Source organism: Aethalodelphis obliquidens, unplaced genomic scaffold, assembly GCF_003676395.1.
Source record: "Aethalodelphis obliquidens isolate GAN/ISIS:26980383/991018 unplaced genomic scaffold, ASM367639v1 scaffold53, whole genome shotgun sequence".
Taxonomy (NCBI): Eukaryota; Metazoa; Chordata; class Mammalia; order Artiodactyla; family Delphinidae; genus Aethalodelphis; species Aethalodelphis obliquidens.
The window spans coordinates 11,205,286-11,228,147 of NW_020837997.1; the positions used below are offsets into that span (position 1 = coordinate 11,205,286).

A 22,862-nucleotide genomic window follows, 5' to 3' on the forward strand; every position below is an offset into this window, starting at 1 on the left:
TGAAAGAGGAAAGGTAGGAGGAGAGAAACAGGCGCTCTGGGAGAGAAGAGGCAGGCAGCCAGGCTCCTTCGGGGCCGGGCTTAGGGTAGAGGGGCGGGCCATAGAACGCCACAGGAGGAGGGGCCTTAAGTAGGAAACATGCTATTGGATTACCACAGGAAAGAAGGCCCAATCACTGTAGGGGCGCGTCATTGATAGCCTCCCGCTCCTGTGAGGAGGGGCATAATATAGAGCTGAAGGGCATTGGGTACCACGAGAGGAGCGGCTCAAGGTAGAGAACCGGCATTAGCTATCACAGGAGGAAAGGCTTAAGCGGCTGCCCGCCATTGGATATCGCAAGAGACAAGGTTCAACTCAAAATAGGGACGCGCCGTTGCCTGCTCGAGGGGGCGGGGCTTAGGGGTAGGGACTGGTCATGTGGGGGTCTGAGGATAAACAGCCAAAAAATTCACAAAACACTTATTTCTTCACTCACGACAAGTTTATTGAGCACCATATGCCAGAGCCACAAAATACCCAATATACATACTAATTCAGTCGAGGAAAATGTATTGAGCACTGCCTGGCCAAGTTATGTAACCTCTGCCTCAGTCTCCCAACCTGTAAAACGGGACTCATAATGGTACAGATCTTATAGGGGAGTAAGGATTAAATGACATCACCGCCCCTAAGGCGCTGGAAACTGTGCCTGGCAGCAGGAAATACTGGAAGTACTTAGGTGCTGTTACTCCGGCTCCTGAAGTATCCAACGTCTAGCAGGGCAAAGAAATGTTAATTTCTTTGTAATTAAGACCCAGGGAAGGAACTCTGAGTAAAATAGGATGCATAAGAAAGAGCTGAATTGGGCTTGCCTGGTGGCGCGATGGTTAAGAATCCGCCTGCCAATACAGGGGTCAAGGGTTCGAGCCGTGGTCCGCGAAGATCCCACATGCAGCGGAGCAAATAAGCCTGGGCTCCACAACTACTGAGCCAGCCTGCCACAACTACTGAAGCCCGTGTGCCTAGAGCCCATGCTCCGCAACAAGAGAAGGCACTACAGTGAGAAGCCCATGCAGCGCAACGTAGAGTAGCAACAAAGACCCAATGCAGCCAGAAATAATAAATAAATAAAATAAATAAATTTATTTAAAAAAGAAGAAGAAAGAGCTGAATAAAACAACAAGGTCCTACTTTATAGCACGGGGAAGTATATTCAACATCCTGTGATGAACCATAACGGAAAAGAACATAAAAAATAATGTATGTATATGTATAACTGAATCACTTTGTTGTACAGCAGAAATTAACACAACATTGTCAATCAACTATACTTCAATTTTTTAAAAAAAGGAAAAAGAGGGCTTCCCTGGTGGCGCAGTGGTTGAGAGTCCACCTGCCGATGCAGGGGACACGGGTTCGTGCCCTGGTCCAGGAAGATCCCACATGCCGCAGAGCGGCTAGGCCCATAAGCCATGGCCGCTGAGCCAGCATGTCCGGAGCCTGTGCTCCGCAACGAGAGAGGCCACGACAGTGAGAGGCCCACATAACGCAAAAAAAAAAAAGGAAAAAGAAAAAAAGAAGCTGAGTAATGCCAGAGACTTCGTCTATCATGGGAGAACAGAAGTATTTTCTGGAGGAGATAGTAGTTTAACCAGAGAGTTCAAAGATGACTAGAAATAGGTCCAGGTAGGGAGGTGGGCCCTGGGAGGGCATTTAGGGCAGAGCGGATAGCAAAAGGGTCCGTTAAGGACCTATCATATGCCTTGTGAGTATCAGTAACACGCTTGGGTTTTATTTTAACTTCTTGGGGAAAAAAAAACCTGGAGGGATTTGATCACAGGGTACAGTGATAATACTTTAATCTCAAGAAACATCCTTATGCATGTGAAATACATCTCAAAAAGGCAGGGGTTGTTTTTTTTGTTTGTTTTGGGGGTTTTTTTTTACAAAGTTAAACAAAGACTTACCATATGAACCAGTAATTCCAACTCTATGTATCTACCCAAGAGAAATGAAAACAAACATCCACACCAAACTTATACAACTAATAGTCATAACAGCATTATTCACAAAAACCAAAAAGGGGAAATAACCCAAATGGCCATCTATGGATAAATGGATAAACCAAATGTGGTATATCCTGATGATGAATTTTACTGCTGACTTTTCAGCAAGTGAAAGAAACGAAGGATCGATACACACTACAACAGGGATTAACTTCCAAAACATTATACTCGGTGAAAAAGCCAGACATAAGATCACATATCTATGATTCCAACATCATATGACATTTGATAGAATGTCCAAAAAAGGCAAAATTTTCAAGACAGAAAGTAGATCAGTGTTTGCTTTGAGCTGAAGGTAGGAATCTAGAGTGACTGCAAAGGAGTATGAGGTTTCTTTAGGTGATGGAAAATCACCCTATGTTCTAAAACTAGATTGTGGTGATGGTCCTAGAGCTCTGTAAATATATAGTAAAATTCATTGAATTGTACACATAAAAAAGGTGAATTTTAGGGTATGTAAATGATATATAAAGATTTTTTAAAAAGATTTTTAAAAAAAGCTGTTTTTAAAGCTGTTTTTAAAAAGATTCCTGGGGCTTCCCTGATGGCTCAGTGGTTAAGAATCCGCCTGCCAATGAAGGGGACATGGGTTCGAGCCCTAGTCCGGGAAGATCGCACATGCTGCGGAGCAACTAAGCCCGTGCGCCACAATTACTGAGCCTGTGCTCTAGAGCCCGCGAGCCACAACTACTGAAGCCTGCACGCCTAGAGCCTGTTCTCCGCAACGAGAGAAGCCATCACAATGAGAAGCCCGCGCACCGCAACGACGAGTATCCCTCACTTGCAGCAACTAGAGGAAGCCCGCACGCAGCAACAAAGACCCAATGCATCCAAAAATAAAATAAATACAATAAATAAATTTATTTAAAAAAATAAATAAAATAAAAAAGATTCCTTAGGCTGCTGTGTGAAGAAAGGCTGTAGGTAACATTGCCAGATAAAATTCAGGATTACCAGTTAAATCTGAATTGTAGATATGCAACAAATACTTTTTTAGGGTAAGTATGTTCCATGGAATATTTGTGACATACCTATACTAAAAAAGTATTTATTACACATTCTACAACATGGATGAACCCTGAGGCCATTATGCTCAGTGAAATAGACTAGTCATAAAAGGACAAATACTGTATGAGTCCACTTATAGGAGGTCCCCAGAGGAGTTAAATTCATAGAGACAGGAAGTAGAATGGTGGGACCAGGGTCTGGGGGAGGGGATGGAGAGTCAGTGTTTCATGGGGACAGAGTTTCAGTTTGGGAAGATGAGAAAGTTCTGGAGACGGATGGTGGGGATGGTTGCACAACAGTGTGAATGTACTTAATGCTACTGAGCTGTGCACTTAAAAATAGTTTAAATGGTTAATGTGTTATATATGTTTTATCACAATAAAAATAAATAAGAATGCATATATCATGAAATAACAATATCTGATACATAGTTCTTTTCCAAATGGTTAAGTTTGTAATTTTTTTTTTTTTTTTTTTTTTTTTTTGGCTGAGCCACTGGGCATGCGGGATCTTAGTTTCCTGACCAGGGATTGAACCCGGGCCCCAGCAGTGAAAGCACCAAGTCCTAGCCACTGGACTGCCATGGAATTCCCTGTAAATTTAAATTATATATATAAAACAATAAAGTATTTGTATCTGAAATACAGATCTAACTGGGCATTCCGTATTTTTATTTGCTAAATCTGGCACCCTCACATGAGGTAGAAGTTGCACAATAAATGAGGAACTTGGTGCAGAGGGGTCTGGCCTAGGCCAGGGTACAGATGGGGATACTGAGGCCCAGAGAGGGGCATGCCTTGCCTGAGGTCATACATCCAGTCCTTCCGAGGGCAAGAATGCCACTTCTCTGGGTTCCCACCTCCAGGGCCCTCCTGATTCAGTGCAAACTTCTCCCCCAGACCTTGAGCCAGTGCAGAAAACCAGAGACTGAGTTATGTTGAGCAGCTGAAAAAAGATCAGGCTCTGATGGAAGCCAGAGGGCAGAGTTCCCCAAGAGGGTTAGGAGGGCTCCCCCAAAGTGGCAGCCTGAGCTGGGAGAGGAGCCATGCCTTCCCGCCAAATCAGAGGCCACTGAAGCCAACAGCTGGGCCATTAGTCATCACCTGGGGAGGTGACTTTGCTTCCTCTTCCCTGAGAGATGGTGCCTGGCACCTGGCCGGAGGAGACAAGGTGGGGAAGGTGCTGCCCTGCTCCAAGAACTGCATGGAGCGTCTCCTTCTAATCAGCAGGTGACCTGAGCACCTACTGTGTGCTGCAGGCTTGATCTTCAGTTTACAGCCTGGGCCATCAGCTTTCAATCCTATCATTTTTTAAAAAAATATTTACTTATTTATTTAGGCTGTGCTGCATCTTAGTTGTGGCATGCGGGATCTTCTTCCCCGACCAGGGATTGAACCTGGGCCCTCTGCATTGGGAGTGCAGAGTCTTAACCACTGGACCACCAGGGAAGTCCCTCAATCCTCTGATTAACAAATATTTACTGCCCACTTACCCAAGTAGAATAATAACTAAGATTTATTGAGCAGCTACTATGTTCCAAGTCACATATAGTAAACATTTAACATGGTTAATTTCATTCCCACATCAGTTGTTATTTTTCACCCCTGCTTTCCAGATAAGGAAACTGAGGCAGAGGGATAGCACCGGGGGATTGGAATCTGGGAGTGTTGGACATTTGACCCAGAGCTTCTCCTTACCTGAGCTGTGAGGGTAACATTTATTCATTCATTCCTGCCTCATTCATTCTCCCCAGGAGGGTATTGTCAGAAATTCAGAATCGCAGCCCCTCTCAAGACCAGAGGCAACAAAATCTGCCTTTAAATAAGCTCCCAGGACTTGCCTGGTGGTCCACTGGGTAAGACTCCGCGCTCCCATGGCAGGGGGCCTGGGTTCGATCCTGCAACTAAGAAGTCCGCATGTCCCAACTAAGAAGCCCGCATGCTCCGACTAAAGATCCTGCATGCTGCAACAAAGATCCCACGTGCTGCAACTAAGACCCAGCGCAGCCAAAATAAGTTAATAAAATAAATAAATATTTTTAAAAATACATAAACAAGCTCCCCATGGGATTTGAGTTTGCATTATGGTTCAAGAAGCACCCACTGAAGTGTGATTGGGGTCTGATGGTCTTGGGTTTGAATCATCCCTCTGCAAGCTGCGGGGATATGAACAAGTCCATCCAGAACTTTGCAACCTCCCCTATAAATTGGTGAGAAATATCAGTACTTGTTTCCTAGGGTTATTTAGTCTAGGGGTTGTATTCATTTCCTATTGCTTTTGTAACAGATTACTACAAACTTAGTGGCTTAAAACAATGCAAATCTATTTTGACCATTCTGGAGGTCAGAAGACCCAAATGGGTCTCACTGGGCTAAAATCCAAATATAGGCAGAATTGCACTCCTTCTGGAGGCTTGAGGGGAGAATCAGTTTCCTTGCCTTTTCCAGTTCCTAGAAGCCGCCTGCGTTCCTTGGCTTGTGGCTTCTTCCTCCATCTTCAAAGCTGCAATAGCAAATCACGTCCCTCTCATACTGTTGTGGTCACTGCATCTTCTCTGACCCTCCTGCCTCCTTCTTATAAGGACCCTGTGACTTCGTGGGGCCCATCCAAAGAATCCAGGATGATGTCCGCATCTCAAGATCCTTGATTTTGTGACATCTGTAGCATCTCTTTTGCCACAAATGTCACCATATTCACAGGTTCTCAGGATTAAGGCATGGTCATTTTTAGGGAGCACTATTCCGCTGACCACAGGGATTAAAAGTATGGACTCTATAGGGACTTCCCTGGCGGTCCAGATGTTGAGACTTCTCCTTCCAATGCAAGGGGTGCAGGTTCGATCCCTGATCAGGGAGCTAAGATCCCACATGCCTCAGGGCCAAAAAACCAAAACATAAAACAGAAGCAATATTATAACAAATTCAATACAGACTTTAAAAATGGTCCACATCGGGCTTCTCTGGTGGCGCAGTGGTTGAGAGTCCGCCTGCCGATGCAGGGGACACGGGTTCTTGCCCCGGTCCGGGAAGATCCCACATGCCGCGGAGCGGCTGGGCCCGTGAGCCATGGCCGCTGAGCTTGCGCGTCCGGAGCCTGTGCTCAGCAACGGGAGAGGTCACAACGGTGAGAGGCCCGCGTACCGCAAAAAAAAAAAAAAAGGACCCTATAGAGTTGAAGTCCTATTTCTCTAGGACAACTAAACAGCCACATGAATACATAAAAACAACCTTGACCCCTACCTTATATCATACACACGCACAGAAAGAAATCTTAAAGTTAATCACATACCTACATGTAAAAATTAAACTGCAAAGCTTTTTAAAATTATTATTTAAAAAAAATTTTTGGCCGAGCCACACGGCTACTGGAATTTTAGTTCCCTGACCAGGGCTCGAACCCAGGCCCTTGGCAGTGAGAGTGCAGAGTCCTAACCACTGGACCGCCAGGGAATTCCACTACAAAGCTTTTTGAAGAAAATACAGGAGAAGTTTTTTCTGCAACTGCGGGATATCTTGGAACACAAAAATCAAAAGCCGTGTAAAAGCTGGGTGACCTTGAGCAAGCAATTTGATTTCTCCAGAACTTAGTTTACTCATCTGTAAAATGGGAGTCCTAACACTGTTTGATTTATAAACAGAGCTGCTGTGAAGATTGTGAAGATGACATACAGAATATGGGCACGTAAAGAGCACTCAGCAAATATTACCAATGATTGCTATAAGAGGGAGGTGCTTTGGGAGCTCAGAGTAGACTACATCCAGCATGAGGAAGGTAGTCAGGGAGGCCTACCTGGAGGAAGAGGACTACTTTAGACAGATTGGGGACAGGTCTCTTACAGCAGAGGTGACTGCCTGGACAAAGGTCTGGAGGTAATAAGCGATGAATAGTGCCAGGTAGCTAATGCAGAGAGGGCAAAGTGGGTGGTGACAAGAGATGAGGCTTCTTAGAGCCTCAGGAGCCTCCTGACGTTGAATGCCAGACAGAGTAGTCTGACAGCACTTTACTCTCAGGGAAAGGGGTGGCTTTCTGCCATTGTCTGGCTGTGTGATTTTGGGTTAGTCTGTTATCTTCATTTGAGAATATGAGGGATATGATCCTTTATTTCACAGTACTAAACTTTAATTTTCAATATTTCAAACATTTAGAATAGATGAAAAGGGTAGCACAATGAACACAGTACGTTCTTCTATTAGTTAGCTACTGCTGCCTAACAAATTACCTCAAAATTTAGTTGCTTGAATCAACAAACCTTTGGGACTTCCCTGGCAGTCCAGTGGTTAAGACTCTGCGCTTCCAACACAGGGGGCGTGGCTTCGATCCCTGGTTGGGGAACTAAGATCCCACATGCCATGCTGTGCAGCCAAAACAAAACAAACAAACAAACAAACATTTATTATGTCATGCAGATTCAGAGGGTCAGGGATCTGGGGGGTTCTGGCTCAGGGTCTTTTATGAGACGGCAGTCAAGATATCAGCCAAGGCTACACCATCTGAAAGCTCAACGGGGGCTGGAGGAGCCACTTCCGTGTCAGCTCCCCCCCATGGCTATGGGCTGCAGGCCTCAGATCCTCATAGCATGGACCTCCTCACATCACTGCTTGGGCATCATCACCACATGGCAGCTGGCTTCCCCCAGACTGAGTCATTCAAATGCAAGAGCAAGGAGGAAGACGCAGTGTCTTTTATGATCTAGTCTAGAAGCTGCACGCTATCACTTCCGCCCAATTCCATTTGTTAAAAGTGAGTCACCTGGGGACGCACGACCTTTGCCCCGACGGCGGTGCCCCGGGCCCCCGCGGTTGCCTCGACAGGCCAGCGCGGTGGAGTCGCAGAAGCTGCGCGTGCGCAGGAGCTGTGGAGCCAACCCCGCGAGCCGGGAGCATGAGGACCTGGTGTCTGTGTCAGATTTGTACCTGCGGCTGAATATTTGCCATACATATCCTATGTATGGCAATGTTCTTCCACCTCAGAGTCTGAAGCCCAAGCAAGAATTTCGAGCATATCGTCGTAAAATGGAAGGAATAACAACATTTAAGTAGGATTATCGTCCTTATGAAATAGTCAAACAGCCTCGCCATGCACCAGAAGAATATAAACCAAAGCAGGGGGAGATTGATCTTGGTATTACCTACAAACGGGATCTTAATTCTTATAAAGTGCAGCGTGTGGCAATAGCTCGGCCTTTGGAGAGACAAGTTAAAAAAGGGAAGTTGGATACTGTCCCAACCTATAAAGGTAACTTGCCATTTCAAAAATTAAAGAGCTAAAAAACAAAAACTTACTTCCAGCTTTGAGATCTAACATCGGATCATGATTTTGGTGCATTGCCAAACTTAAGTCTCCGTGGCTTAGGAAAAAACTTTTTTCTCTGTTGTCCAAATAGTATTGTATAGTGAGGGAAAAAAAGACTATTTTCTTGATGGAGAGTTAAGAAACCTAGATTCCTGTCCAAATTCAGCCACTTAATTAGTTTTCTCTATCTCAAACCATGAAAACAAAGGATACCACTGAACAAGCATTATGTCATATTTGTCACATTATGCTACATTTAGTCCGCACTGTTCCTTTCCTTCCATCCCAGAATGAGCTGAAACTTTACTGAGCATACTGGAGCCTTTGAGAAAGTCAAATAAAGAGCAACTCTCTTTGCCATTCACAAAAAAAAAAAAAAAAAAGTGAGTCACCAAGTCCAGCCCACATTCAAGGGGAGGGGAATTAGGCTCCACCTTTGGAAAGTAGGAGCATCAAAGATTTTATGGACCTATTTTAAAAGCACCACAACCTTACACCTATATTCAACAATTGTTAACATTTTTCCATATGTGCTTTATATATGTGTGTGAATATATACGTATTTGTTTTTAAACATTTGAAAGTTTCATACATCCATCATGACCCTTCACCCCTAAATACTTCAGCATTTCCTAAGAATAGGGACGTTTTATTACATAAGTGCGATACTTTTATCACAGCAAAGAAAGTTCATACTTATGCCAAGATATTATTTAATATTCAGTCCATTTCTAATTTTCTTCATTGTTCTAAGAAGTTTTTGCAGCTTTTATTCTTAACAGGGATCAAATCAAGGTTCTTGCACTACAAGTAAAGATTATATTCTTCTAATCCCTTTTAATTAGAATCTTGTTTATTTTTCACAACGTTGATGTTCTAGAGCAAACAGGTCAGTCGGCTTGGAGGATGTCTCACAGTCTGGATTTGCCTATCTCCTCATGAGGCTGTTTTTTTTTTTTTCTTGTTTCTGGAGGGGGACGGGGCATGCCACTCGGCTTGTGGGATCTTATTTTCCCGACCAGGGATTGAACCCGGGCCCTCAGCAGTGAAAGTGCCAAGTCCTAACCACTGGACGGCCAGGGAATTCCCTTGTGAGGCTGTTTTATTCTTTGTCTATCCCTTGTAATTCCCATAAATTAGACCTAGAGGCTTAATTCAATTGTCTTTTTTTTTTTTTTTGGCTGTGTTGGGTCTTTGTTGCTGCACGTGGGCTTTCTCTAGTTGCGGCGAGCAGGGGCTACTTATCCTTGCGGTGGTGCCGGCTTCTCATTGCGGTGGTTTCTCTTGTTGCAGAGCATGGGCTCTAGGTGCACGGGCTTCAGTAGTTGTGGTGCATGGGCTTAGTTGCTCTGCGGCATGTGGGATCTTCCCAGACCAGGGATCGAACCTGTGTCTCTGCATTGGCAGGCGGATTCTTTTTTTTTTTTCTTTCTTTCTTTATTGGCTGCATTGGGTCTTTGTTGCTGTGCGCGGGCTTTCTCTAGTTGCGGCAAGCGAGGGCTACTCTTTGTTGCGGTGTGCGGCTTTCTCACTGCGGTGGCTTCTCTTTGTTGCGGAGCACAGGCTCTAGGCATGCAGGCTGCAGTAGTTGTGGCACGCGGGCTCAGCAGTTGTGGCTCATGGGCTCTAGAGCACAGGCTCAGTAGTTGTGGCACACGGGCTTAGTTGCTCCACGGCATGTAGGATCTTCCCAGACCAGGGCTGGAACCCGTGTCCCCTGCATTGGCAGGCAGATTCTTAACCACTGCGCCGCCAGGGAAGTCCAGCAGGTGCTATTCTTATCCCCATTTCATAGATAGGAAACTGAAATTCAGGAAGGTTAAAGTTTGGGCGGCACCAGGTTCTTCCATTCTTCCTTAAAATTCGTCAATGCTCTGAGGATAATTTCCCGATCTGCTTAATTTAAACCCCTTGGGGTCCGCCATCGTGGGTCCCCAAGCCCCACCTCTGTGCATTCTCTTCATTCTCTCCCACACTGTGTGCGTGGGGGACTACTAGGGCGGACCACCGGGTTGGCTTGTGGGGACCTTGAATGCCCCCACATTGAGTTGGAACCTTATCACGTAACCGCCGGGGAGCCAGGGATGGTTCTTGAGGAGGGGAACGGACAAGGCCAGCGCTTTCTCCGTGGAGTCGTAGGTCTGTCCCTCCCTCTCCTGTCACTCACTCCTTGGGGAACGCGGTGGAAGGCGCCCAAGCACAGCCTCCCGCTGGAAGCGCCCTCGTTGCCCCTGGCAACAGAGTCCAGGGGAACCACCGAGACGCGGCCCGACAGTACAGAGCGCTCACTCCGGGCCAGCAAGGCTCGGAGATCTAGAAAGCGGAGCCTGACTGATTGTCACGTGGGCTGCCCACGCGAAGGCGGAACTTCCGGCGGCCCAGTATTTTCTTTCCGGTTGTTGGCTCCTACCGGCCCCTCCCTTACTGGCCCGTGCGCCCCCCTCCCCCCGCGGCCCCCGCCGCCGGGCCCGCCGCTACCATGAAGAAATTCTTCCAAGAGATCAAGGCCGACGTCAAGTTCAAGAGTGCGGGGCCCGGGCAGAAGCTCACGGAGTCGGTGGGGTGCGTGACAGGCGCTGAGGCTTGAGGCCCGTGGGCGGAGATCAGCGGAGGGGGAGGGGCGGGGAGGCCAGTGAAGACGAGAGGCGGGGAGGGGCTGCAGAGAGTCAGAGCGTGGGGAGAAACCGGGGGGGGCGGGGCAAGAGGGAGGGAGTGGGAGTAGGGGAGAGGGGAGGCCTCCGGGGGCGGGGCAGGAGGGGGCGGGGCTGCAGGAAGTGAGGGGGTCCCTGGAGAGACCCTAGGGGGTTAGGGCGGGCGGTAAGGGAGAGGCCGGGGATGCGGAGAAGGGGCCCAGAAGAGGCATCGCATAGGGTTTGGGGGAATCTAGGTGACCAGAGATTGGGGACTGAGCCTGGAGAAACAGGTAGAGCTGGGGTCGCAAAAAGTCGTGAGGCTTAGATTCTGTGGCGATAGGGGTCTGGGCCTTGGTTCTGGAGCAGGAGGGAGGATGGGTTGAGGATCTGGAAGGCCAGGGAGCCTGAGGTGTTGTTGGAAGGGTGGTCAGGGACTTGGGAGGTGCGGGTGAACTGGGTGGGTGGTGGGTGCTGCGAGGGGCTGAGGAAGGTCTGGGAGGAGAAGGGAGGCAGGTGGGTGGAGATGGGGAGCTGAGGGAGTCTGCTACCAGAAGGAGGTGGGGTGCCTCGTGGGTGATGGCTGAGTGGTCTGGAGGTTCCGAGGGTGACCTGGGAGGGGAGGGGAGGTGGCCTGCATTTCCAGGCCTCTGTGACTTATCTGGGGAGGATTTGGAGAAGAGAAGGGCCTGGGGCCACACTGGAGACTCCATGGGCAGGTGTGAGGGGCCAGTGCTGTGCAGAGGGTAGTGAAGAGCTGGAGCAGGTGAGGATGCCAGACTGAGGGCCGGTGGGCTGAGAAGGAGGCTCCACTGGGGGGGACGGGATGAGAAGAGGGAGTTCAGGAGGGGCTGGGGCTGCTACCAGGAGCTACAGAGGGGGCTGGGGGACCCGAGGGGGTTTAGGATGGGGAGTGACTGAAGAAAGAGGTCAGCCTGGGGAGGGGTCTGTGAGGCATAATAGAAGGGATTGTGAAGAGGTCGGGGCTGGGAGGGGGTCAGAGGAGAGGCAGGGAGGCAGGAAGGGGTGGTGAGGGCATCATGAGGTAGTGGGGGTGGGTGAGGGAGAGTGGGTGCGTGGCAAGGACATGAGGGCATCTGTCACGAGGATTGGGGGCCCCTGGGGTTCTTGGGAGGGGACAAAGGAGTAGTGGGACAAACGAGGCCCATGAGGGTCAGATCCATGAGTACGGGAGGGAAGTGCAGGTCCTGGGAGCCTGGGGCGGTGACAGGGATAGGAGACCACCTTAAGAGGGGCCCAGGGAGAGCCGTGGGCCAGACAAGGGGGCCCATTCATTTGTTCATCAAGTAGTGGGTGGAGGTGGGGGGCTGGTGCAGCTGGACTGTGTGTGACAGGAAGGAGGTGGGGGCTGATGGCTGTGTCAGACTGGAGGCCTGGGAGGACAGGAGAGGGGAGTCACATGGAGATCCAAGCTTCTGTGATGTGCCTGGAGCCGGACTGGAGACTCAGGGTGCGTGCGAGGGTGTGTGTCCAGCACTGTTACGGCATGAAAATCCCTGCCCTCTCAGGGCTCACGTTGTAGTGGGGAGAGGTGGACAAGTAGAACAATACATAAACGATGAAAGATCAGCCCTGAAGAAAAATAAATAGGGTCCAGAGAGTGAGCCATGTGGGTGACTGTTAGGTGGTCTGGGAATGCCTCTCTGAGAAGGCGACTTTTGAGCGAGAGCTGGATGAGGTGAGACTCAGCCGTGTGGAAATCAACCCGTCTCTCTGTCTCTGTCACACACACACACACACACACACACACACAGTTGAAATCAACCCGTCTCTCTGTGTCTGTCACACACACACACACACACACACACACACACACACACACACACACACACACACAGTTGAAGCGGTGCCTGTCCCTCCCAGGCAGAACACTCCAGGCAGAAGGCACAGAATGTGCAAAGGTCCTGTCGTAGGAGGTTGGGTCTGTGTGAAGAACAGGAGGGAGTTTAGATAGGAGTGAACAAGGGAAAGGGGCAGGTTGTGAAGGGCCTGGCCTGTAGCGTGCGGAGGCTGCAGGATTCTGTCGTGCATGGGATGAGAGGGCTTTGTGCAGAGGAGTGACTGGGTTTTAGAAGGATCCCTCTGGCTGCCCAGAGGAGCCATGAAGCGGGTGAGTGAGGGGTCTTGGAAAAATGGCGTTTTTATGGAAAGATGGGGGCTAGGGTGGCACTACGTGACTTGTCTTTTCTTCGACCTGAAACTCTCAGCTGTTGGGAGGGCTGGAGAGAGGGGCCGGGATGGGCAGGAAGCTCCCAGAGGCCTGGGGACAAGAAAAGAGGGCTGCCCGGGTGTCTGAGCAGAGCGGGAAGCATGAGGGCCATGAACTCAGAGCCTTGGCTCCTGAGAAGGTTCTAGAGATATAGCACAGATGATTCCAACTACTGGCATCGGGAGAGGGTCCTGAGGAAAGGAGGAGGGTGAGGCAGGTGAGTCAGACCCTGGTGGGAAGAAGGCCATCTCTGCTGGAACGTCAAGGCCAGGTCGTTCTCGAGCTAGGTTGGGTTAGGAAGCTGCCCATCCCATGGGTTGATCACCCTGCCTACTTCCCAGGGTGGACGGGAGATTAAACCAGATCTTTGTTTGTTTGGGGTTTTTTTTGGCCTTGCTGCGCAGCATGCCGGATCTTAGTTCCCTGACCAGGGATCAAACCCGAGCCCACGGCAGTGACAGCACCAAGTCCTAACCACGGGACCACCAGGGAAGTTCCTAAACCAGACCCTTGTAACACACTCCACGCAGGGCCTGCGTGCAGCCTGGCCCGCTGCCCGAGCTTCCGTGACCCTCTGGGGCTTGTGAAAGGGCGTCTGGAGCGCTCGCTGGGAGGGACGTTGCCATGTGTAATAGACGCGCTGAGCGACAGCTAGCTCCTGGTGCGCTGTCTGGCACACAGTAGGTGAGGTGCTCAGTAGATGAAGCCTCCATGTCTCACCCTCGTAGACAGTACGGGTGGAGCCTCTCGCTCAGGGAAGGGGGCGAAGAGCATCAGCCCCTGCGGACGGTAGGTGTGCTCTTACCTCGCCTGACAGATGATGACTCCGAGGCCCAGGCCAGTGCAGGATTTGTCCAAAGTGGCAGGCAGGGCGGGGAGCAGAGTCACCGAATGCCTCCCGAGGCTCCTCCGTCTGCGTTAGACCCGTCTGGTGGCCGTGGTGGCCCCTGGGGCAGAGGCCCATGTCTGTCTGCTGGGGCAGGAGCAGAAGTGGGAGAGGGACAAAAGCTCTTCTGTCTGCCCCCACGTCACCTCACGGTCCCTCTGCATCTCCTTAGGGAGAAGGCCCCCAGAGAAAAGCCCAGCAAGGCGGCGCTCCGGCAGCCCCGCCAGGGACCTACCGATGAGGCGCAGATGGCGGCCGCGGCAGCCCTGGCCCGGCTCGAGCAGAAGCAGCCCAGGGCGCGGGGCCCCACGTCACAGGAGTCCATCCGGAGCCAGGGTGAGCCTCGGCCGTCCTTGGGCCACGGGGATGGGGACGGGGGGCGGTGGAGCGGGCCTCTGCCCCTCTGTCCTTGAGGCTGATCCTTGACTTTTCATGCATTCCAGGTCCTGTGCTTGGCTCTGGCTGAAAATAATTTCATAGCCAGCGACTCGGGGTGGGAGGAGGGTTTAAATCACAGCTGTGAGCCAGTCCACAAAGGGGCCATGCAGGTGGAAAGGCCAAGGGGGGCTGCTGTGGTCTGGGTGGCATGGATGTCAGGGAGGTTGCGGAGGGGAGGGTTGGGACTCAGAGAGCGGGGGGAGCACGGTGGCCTGGCACAGCCTGGGGGCATGGAGAGGTTGGCGGGCTGGGAGGACCTTGAGCTGGAAGGACTAGAATTTGACCCACACGAGGGTCCATGCCGGGGAATGGTGTGCCTGGCTCACACACTGACCCGTCCCTGCCTCTCCCTCCAGTGAGAAAGGAACTTCAAGCTGAAGCGACTGTCAGTGGGAGCCCGGAGGCCCCAGAGACCAACCCGGTAAAAGCATCACGATGGCAGCATGACACCCAAGGGGCGGCCTGGGGCGGGCGGGGGAGCTGGGAGCCCTTAGAGTGCCCGCTTGGGCTCTCTTCTGTGTTTGGTCTGATTGGTGCCCAGCCCTGGGCGGTAAGCATCTGGTGCTGGAGAGATGCAGAAAGGACATCGGGGTGGATCGAGGTCATCTCTGGCCTCAGGACGCTGGGGATCCCCGTGGTTTAGGGCGGTGTCATCTGGGACCTGTGTGCTTGGCATCTAATGACACCAGGCCCAGGCCCTGGGGGAGGGACTGCACCTCCGTTAAGTCCCCTCCCTCCCCTGTAACCCCATGAGGGTAGGTGCTGTTACAGTTCCCACTTTTCAGAAGAGAAAACTGAGGTTCAGAGAGGTGAGGCCTGGTGCCCTTGGTCATGCACTTCGAAACCAGCAAGGGCAGGACTGGAACCCAGTCTGTCTGAGTCCAAAGCCCTTAGCCTTAGCACTGCCCTCTGCTGCCTTCCTCAGATACAGGAGAGCACCATGGAGACTGGTGTAGTCAGGGAGGCCTTCCTGGAGGAGGCAGGCCTCAAAGGAGAACTTGGCAGAAAGGGTGTTCTGAGCAGCACCACCTGTGAGGCCTCACTGAATTTCAGAATGGAACGGACCCTGGATATTACCTAGGAATTGAAGCCCAGAGCAAGGCTGGGACTCGTCCAGGGCACCGTGACTCCTCACTCTTCCACCAAAGCCCCTCCCTCACCAGGTAGGGGGGCGGGAAGAGCAGGAACGATCAATTCAGCACTTACACCGTGTCCGGAGCTGCTCCACACTTTCCGTTCCTTACCTTGTTGAATTCTGAGGTGGTCCCTCAAGGACATCTTACAGACCAGAAGACAGGCTCAGAGGGGCTTGGCCACTGGGCCACGGTGTCCCATGGCTAATAGGCAGAGGGGACAGCATTGGGACCAGGATGTCTGGCTCCCAGGGCCATGCTCTCAGGACTGTGGCACTCGGGCGGCTCGGGGTGGCCTCTGTCCACAGTCTAGGCTCAGACACCCTCACCCATCCTCCCAGGCGCCCAAGCCCAAAGAGGAGGGCTCGACCCACCTTGCAGTGCCCGGAGTGTACTTCACCTGCCCGCTCACAGGGGCCATCGTGAGGAAGGACCAGCGGGACGCCTGCATCAGAGAGGCCATTCTCTCGGTGAGTGCCGGCCCCAGTGCAAGAGCCGCCCCCCGGGAGCCCGGGTGGCACAGAGCATATGCTGTGGTTCTGTTCTAACCTCTCTAAAGAGGGAATGCTTACCTGAGGGACAGAATTCAAGATACAGAAGGGTAGGCGGGGAAAAGCCGCCTCCCACTCACCTCGCGGCCATTCTCCCTGAGGCAGCATCTGTAAGTAGTCTAGGCCCCTTTTCAGAGATGCTCCAAATATGTACAAACCACCGATACGTCTGTATCTGCCACACGTGCTGTGTGTTTGTTTTACGTAAAAGGTAATGTACCGTTCACGCCTGACGTGGAAACTGCTAGGTATTATATCAGTGCAGAAAGAACTTCCACATTTTTTTTCCCCTTGAAACTCTGTATTTGGAAATAATTTCAAACCTAAAGAAAAATCGCAAGGAGAACAAAAAGAACACGTGAACATCCTTTAATCAGGGTGGGAGTGTCCTATTACTGTTCTGACAGATTACTACGAACTTGGTGCCTCCAGACAGCATGCCTCTTATAATTCGGGAAATCAGAAGTGGGACTTGGGTCTCACGGGGCCACACTCAAGTTGGCCGCAGGGCAGTGTGCCTTCTGGGAGCCCTAGGGGGAGTCAGGCTGTCTGTACTCCATGGCTCCTTCTCTGTCTTCACAGCCAGCGGTGCCAGGCCAGGTCTTTCCCAGCTGCCATCTCTCTGCTTCTCTGTCTCTCTCTTCCCCCTTTTAAGGGCCCTTGTGATTCCATTGGGCTCACCTGGCTAATCCAAGCTAATCTCTAATCCCCCTATTTTAAGGTCCACTGAGCAGCAGCCTTAACTCCATCTGTCACCTCCACACCCCCTGACCCATAACATACTCCCAGGTTCCAGGGATCAGGTCACAAATATGTATGTCATTCTGCCCACCTTACTCACATTTGCCAGTTGCTAACATTTTTACCCCATTGGCTCTCTCACGCCTCTCTGTTTTTTTCTGAGCGGTTAGAAAGCCTGCATTCTCCACAGTGACTGCGTGATGACTCACGGCAAATTGTTCCCTGACTCTTTAACCAACCCCGTGTTGGTGTTGATAAGCGCGTAGGAAGTTTCCAGTCTTTTGCTAGTGAGGACAATATTTATGATGAAAACCTTGTCTGTACACCACTTTGAGCTGTAGGCTCCATTCCAGAAGCAGAGTTGCTGGGACAGAGGACAGCGTGTAGGGCTTTGGAGAGTTGTCACCAGATGAACCTCCATGTGGGTTGTCCTGATTCACACTCACCCAGCAGTGTGTGAGAAAATACCCATTTCCCTGTCCCCTGTTGTCACTGTGGGTTACCAAACATTTTTTGTCTTTACCCAAACTGATTGGTAAAAATAATATCTCAGCATAGTTTTAGTTTGCGTTTCCTTTTTTAGGCTTAGGTTGGCTGTGTTTTCATATGAGAATGCATCCTTTGCCCATTTTTGTGTTGGGTGGTGTTTTTTTTTTCTTATTGATTTGTAGGCACTCTTTACATATTAGGAAAAACTAGCCTTTTGCCTATGATCTGAGTTGTGAATATTTTTCTCCAGTTGTTTACTTTTTAGAGTTGGCTTATGGTCATATGGCCATGTAGAAATTTTTAATCTCTATGTAATTCAATGTGTCAGTCTTATTTTATGGCTTCTGGGTTTTGTGACCTATTTAGGAAGGCCTTCCCCACTTCAGGATTAAAACAACTCTTCCATGGTTTTTCTAGTGCTTTCCTGTTTTGCCTTTTGTTGTTTGCTGTGTTTAATGTTTAAAGCTTTGATCCCACTAGAATTATACCTGTGTAGAACAGGACGCATGGAACTAGTGTTATTCCTTTTTTTTTTTCGGATAGTTATCTAGTTTTCCCCAATCCTCATTTATTGAAACACCTGTCTTTTGGCCACTGTGAAATCTGCCATTATCACAAAGTAAATCCCTACATGGATTCGGTTCCTTTCGGGATGTGTCTGTTCTTTTGTCCCCTTGTCCGTTCGTGCGCCCTGGTCCTAATTTAAACGAGGCTGCAGGCTGCCTGGGAACATCTGAGAACAGCATTTGGAGCTGCAACTCTTCCCTGGGTGGGTGGGTGTGCTTGTCCTGAGGAGGCTGGAGTAGGGGGCGGTCAGCCTGGCTCAGCCTTGTCCTGAGAATGCCCCCCATCTTACTGCTGCTTCTCTGCAGACCCGATTTCTCTGCCCTTCCACATATTTTTGTCCTACCCTGGCAACTTACTGGCAGACTGGGCTGGGTCCCAATTTGAAGTTCCCAGGAGAGGTGGCCCAGTTCAGATCAGACAACTAAGTGACACAGTGTGGCTGCTGAAGGCTCACCCCAGTGTAGCTGAGGGAAGGTAGCTGGGGCAGGGTGGAAGCCCCACAGCTGCCTTCCAGGAGCTGTGGCTGGGCTTCTGCAGGGCTGCCCAGGGGTAGATCTGAGGGGGCCAGGTCTTCTGTGCTCTTGATTCATCACCTCTGGTGACCCAGCTGTTCACCCCCACCATTTTTTTTTCTTTCTGGCCACACCTTGCGGCATGTGGAACTTCCCCGACCAGGGATCAAACCCGTGGCCCCTGCAGTGGAAGCACGGAGTCTTAACCACTGGACCACCAGGGAGGCCCCACCCCCACCATTACCCAGGCAGAGCAAATGACTTTGGGGCTGATGCGGGTGCCAGCCCCACTCGCCATGTAACTAGTGACTTTCTGGGGCTGCAGAGAAACACCACCATACGGTGTGGCCGTGTGCAATGGCTGTCCAGAGCGTGAGCAGATCTGCTGCCCAGTCTTGCCCCTCGCCTTAGTTTTCCATTCTCAGCCTCTCCTTGCTGGGGTGCTGTTCGCAGGGTCCCATGGGGACCGGTCAGTGATGTCTCCACTATCTTGCCTCCCCCAGGAGTGATCAGGCAGCCACAGGTCACAGACCTCTTTTGCGTCCTGTCTCTGCCACCTCCGTCTGTTTCTAGAACGTCCCTCGAAGGGATGGGGGATGAGGAGGGACGGCAGGTCCGCGGTGGCTGGCGGGTCCCAGGCACTCAGCTGCTGCGCCCTTGGTGGCACTCAGTGCTGGCGTTGGGTGCCAAAGCCAGAGCGGTAGGCAAAGGTCTGTGTCACGCCGACCCGAGGGGTGGTGTAACCTGGGCTGCCATCGCCCCCTTTTCCCTAGACGTGAGGGCAGGGCTGAGGCCCCAGGCTGGAGTCATCAAAAGGGTTTTCCTCCTCCTTTTTCTGCTGTTGAATTTGCTTCTGTCCCATGCTAGGGCCTGCTGTGAGACAGTTCTTACTGTTGTCACCGGTGTCACTGCTGCCACCTGAGTGCTGAGACCTGGCTGCTTGGCTGGCATGGCCTCCAGGCCCTGAGGTGGACGCTTTCTGACTCAGCTTTCCTCCCTCCTCCCAGCACTTTTCCACCGACCCAGTGGCCGCCTCCATCATGAAGATCCACACGTTCAACAAGGACCGGGACCGGGTGAAGCTGGGCGTGGACACCATCGCCAGGTGAGTGGGCGGCCCCCTCCCACTGGGGTGCCAGCTCCTGGGCCTCCATCGCGATCGGCTGAGGGGCCCCAGAGGGAGCACGGCCCTGGGAGTGAGGCCAGGCCCCACCCTTCACTCCCCCTCGCCCTTGGGGAAGGGCCTTGGCCTCTCTGGGCCTCAGTTTACCAGTGTTTAGAATGAAGAGGTTTACTGAATCGGGGGTTCCCAACCCTGGCTTCCCTTTGGGATCATCAGAAGAATGTGAAGCAGGCAGGGTCTCACCCGCCGCCAACTCCTCTGATGGGAGCAGGTCGGGGGCGGGGCCAGAAGTCTGTTGCTCAGCAACCCCCAAGCCGGCTCTGGGGACCCATCAGCTCTGGCTCTGCCTGCTCCACCCCCACCACGGTGGCTCCTTGGTGCCCTCAGGGGGAGGCAGGACCGAGGAGGAGGCCCAGTGTCTGGGGCACCAGGGGTTGGGCTCTATGGGGTGTACAGGGTGTGACGGCAGCCTTCCCGGGGGTCACTCTTAGCACGAGCCGGTGTGGCTCTGAGCTGCTCTCCCCTGTCTGCCCAGGTACCTGGACAACATCCACCTGCATCCTGAGGAGGAGAAGTACCGGAAGATCAAGCTTCAGAACAAGGTGTTCCAGGTGAGGGCTGCCACCAGAGTGACTTAGCCTGGGGTGGCCGGCGTGGCCGGGCCTGTGAGGCCACCTAGGACCCAGGCTGGCGGTGGGAGCAGCTGGGCTGCAGCCAGCCAGTGGCGGCCAGAGCCGGCTGCAGAAGGGCCCCTGCAGGGCTTGGGAGTTGAGGTGTGCAGAAGGTGCCAGGCGGGGAGGGAGGGCTTCGTGAGCGCAGGACGAGCACAGTACGCGTACGCTGTCTGCTCTCGCCACCAACCCACGGCGTGACTCGACTTTTCTTTGAATTAGCTGGGAACACATCGGCACTGGGGAGATTTTTCACGCAAACGCAGACTTTTGGTTTCTGTGGAGAAATCGCAGGGTCCTAGCACTCTGGCCCGTGGTACCCGTGCAGCTGGCGGGGCCCCGCTCTCTCCTGGGGGTCCCCACCCACATCCAGCATCCCAGGGCCTGCCTCCCCCGCTTCTGGGGACTCCCAGCCTCCACTGTCCTTTGGCTCTTCAGCCTCCTTCACCCTGGTGTTGACCTTTTGGGATCCCAGGCCCTCTGTGAGCTCACCCCTGCAGACAGCTTTGGGGGTTCATCCTGTCCAGGGGCAGCGGCCGCTCTGACACTGGGGACTCTGGGCCAGAAGGGCGGGGTGGGCAGTGAGGCCGGTGGGGCACGAGGAGGCCTCAAGGGTCCCGCATGACCTCTGGCTCCGCTCTCAGGAGCGCATTAACTGCCTAGAAGGGACCCACGAGTTTTTTGAGGCCATCGGCTTCCAGAAGGTGCTGCTGCCGATCCCCAACCAGGGTAAGAGAAAAAGAGAAGGGCCGTGGCTGAGCCCAGGGGCAGGGGTGGGAGGGGCCCGGCTCGGGGGTCTCCCTGCCACGGCAGAGTGACATGCCCACGTGTCCCAGAGGGCCCCGAGGAGTTCTACGTGCTGAGCGAGGCCGCCCTGGCCCAGCCCCAGAGCCTGGAGCAGCACAAGGAGCAGCTGCTGCGCGCCGAGCCCGTGAGGGCCACACTGGCCCGCCAGCGCCTGGTCTTCCGGCCCTCGCCCCTGGCCTCCCATTTCGACCTGCCTGCGGACTTCTTCAGCCTCACGGCGGAGGAGCTCAAGCGAGAGCAGCGGCTGCGGTCAGAGGCCGTGGAGCGGATGAGCGTGCTGCGGACCAAGGCAATGCGCGAGCGGGAGGAGCAGAGGGAGATGCGCAAGTACACATACACGCTGCTGCGCGTGCGCTTCCCCGACGGCTGCCTCCTCCAGGGTGCGTGCTGGGTGCTGGCGATGCCGCCTTGGGTCCACTGTGCGCCGGCAGGAGCAGGCTGCTCTGGTCTGAGCTCGTCCCGGGGGAGGAGGCCGAGGGCTCAGGGGTGCTCCCACGAGCTCCAGCGCCACACTTGTCCCCCCCGCCAGGGACCTTCTACGCCCGGGAGCGGGTGGCAGCACTGTACGCATTTGTCCGGGAGGCCTTGCTGATCGACTGGCTGCCTTTTGAGCTGCTGGCCTTGGGAGGGCAGAAGTTGTTGGAGGACGAGAACCTGGCCTTCAATGAGTGCGGGCTGGTGAGTGACGGGCTCCCCGCACAGCGGAACTGGGTTTTCTGGGTTCTTGTTGAATCAGCACAAACCCCCGAGGAGGGGGATGCTCTTCAGTTGGAGGTGGCATTAGGGGAAGGGGTCCTGGGGCCAGGCTCCCTGGGTGTGAGTCCCACCATTCCACTTCCTTGCCATCTGATCTTGAGTAACTTCTCTGTGTCTACAAAATGGGAATGTGCCCAGTGTGTTAGAGTCCTCTGTGGCGCAGAGCCAAGGTGGCATTCAAAATGCAAGGAATTACTGGGGAGGGTGTAGGAGGGGGCTGGAGGGTGGTCAGACCCTGATTCAGGGAGGCCTGGACAGGAAGTCCTGACTGCTGCCCAATGTTGGGCTGGCTTCAGCCAGGCCAGGGGGTGTCCCTGAGCCCGGGTCATCATCAGAGAAGTCCCTGTTATATGAGAATGGACTGAGTGCATGGGTGTGCCGTCAGCGGCGGGGAGCAGTCCCGGCTCCAGCAGGAAGATCTGAACGTGAAGCGGGAGCTCTGTCACATAAAGGCCAGAGCGAGGCTGAGGCTTCTTACCCCACTGCAGGTGCCCTCGGCCCTCCTGACCTTCTCGTGGGATGCAGCCGTGCTAGCAGACATCAGGGCTGCGGGGGTCCAGCCAGACTCATCTGTCCTGAAACCCGAGCTCCTGTCGGCCATCAAGAAGCTCTAATGAAATAAAAGCAAGGTTGGCTTCAGCCCCTGTGGGTCTGTCTCATGCTCTCTCCCTGCTTCCTCCACATTCCCCTCGTCCCCGGTCCCCCCACCACTCCGGGGCCTCCCAGCTTCCTCCGGAACCTCCTCCTGCCCACGGGTACCACAGGCATGGAGAGGGGTGCTGGTTGGCCCGTGGACGCGTGCCGAGACTGCCACCTGGATGGGGCAGCCTCTAGTAGCCTGCTTAGAGAAGCCCGGGCCCCGTCCCCGTGTGCTGTGGCCTCGGTGGCTGTGGCTAGCCCTGAAGTGACTGGCACAAGAATGAGACACTGGGCCTGTCAGGACACGGTGTGTAAAATTCTAAACCTGAATAAAGTTTCCTGGT

The 22,862-nt window shown here is 52.7% G+C and overlaps 1 protein-coding gene and 1 non-coding gene across 2 annotated transcripts; one reads left to right on the forward strand and one right to left on the reverse strand.

Moving 5' to 3' along the window:
- Positions 1-4,428: 4,428 nt before the first annotated feature.
- On the reverse strand, positions 4,429-4,501 carry TRNAG-CCC (transfer RNA glycine (anticodon CCC)). Its single transcript has one exon. It is a non-coding gene; the product is annotated as a tRNA-Gly (tRNA).
- Positions 4,502-10,748: 6,247 nt separating this feature from the next.
- Positions 10,749-22,521, forward strand: UBXN6 (UBX domain protein 6). The gene is made up of 10 exons (XM_027085431.1): positions 10,749-10,907; positions 14,264-14,427; positions 14,886-14,950; positions 16,004-16,132; positions 19,530-19,627; positions 20,181-20,256; positions 20,961-21,045; positions 21,153-21,503; positions 21,653-21,801; positions 22,368-22,521. Exons 1-10 carry the CDS (start codon positions 10,825-10,827, stop codon positions 22,491-22,493), a joined length of 1,326 nt encoding a protein of 441 aa, XP_026941232.1. The 5' UTR covers positions 10,749-10,824; the 3' UTR covers positions 22,494-22,521.
- Positions 22,522-22,862: the final 341 nt, after the last annotated feature.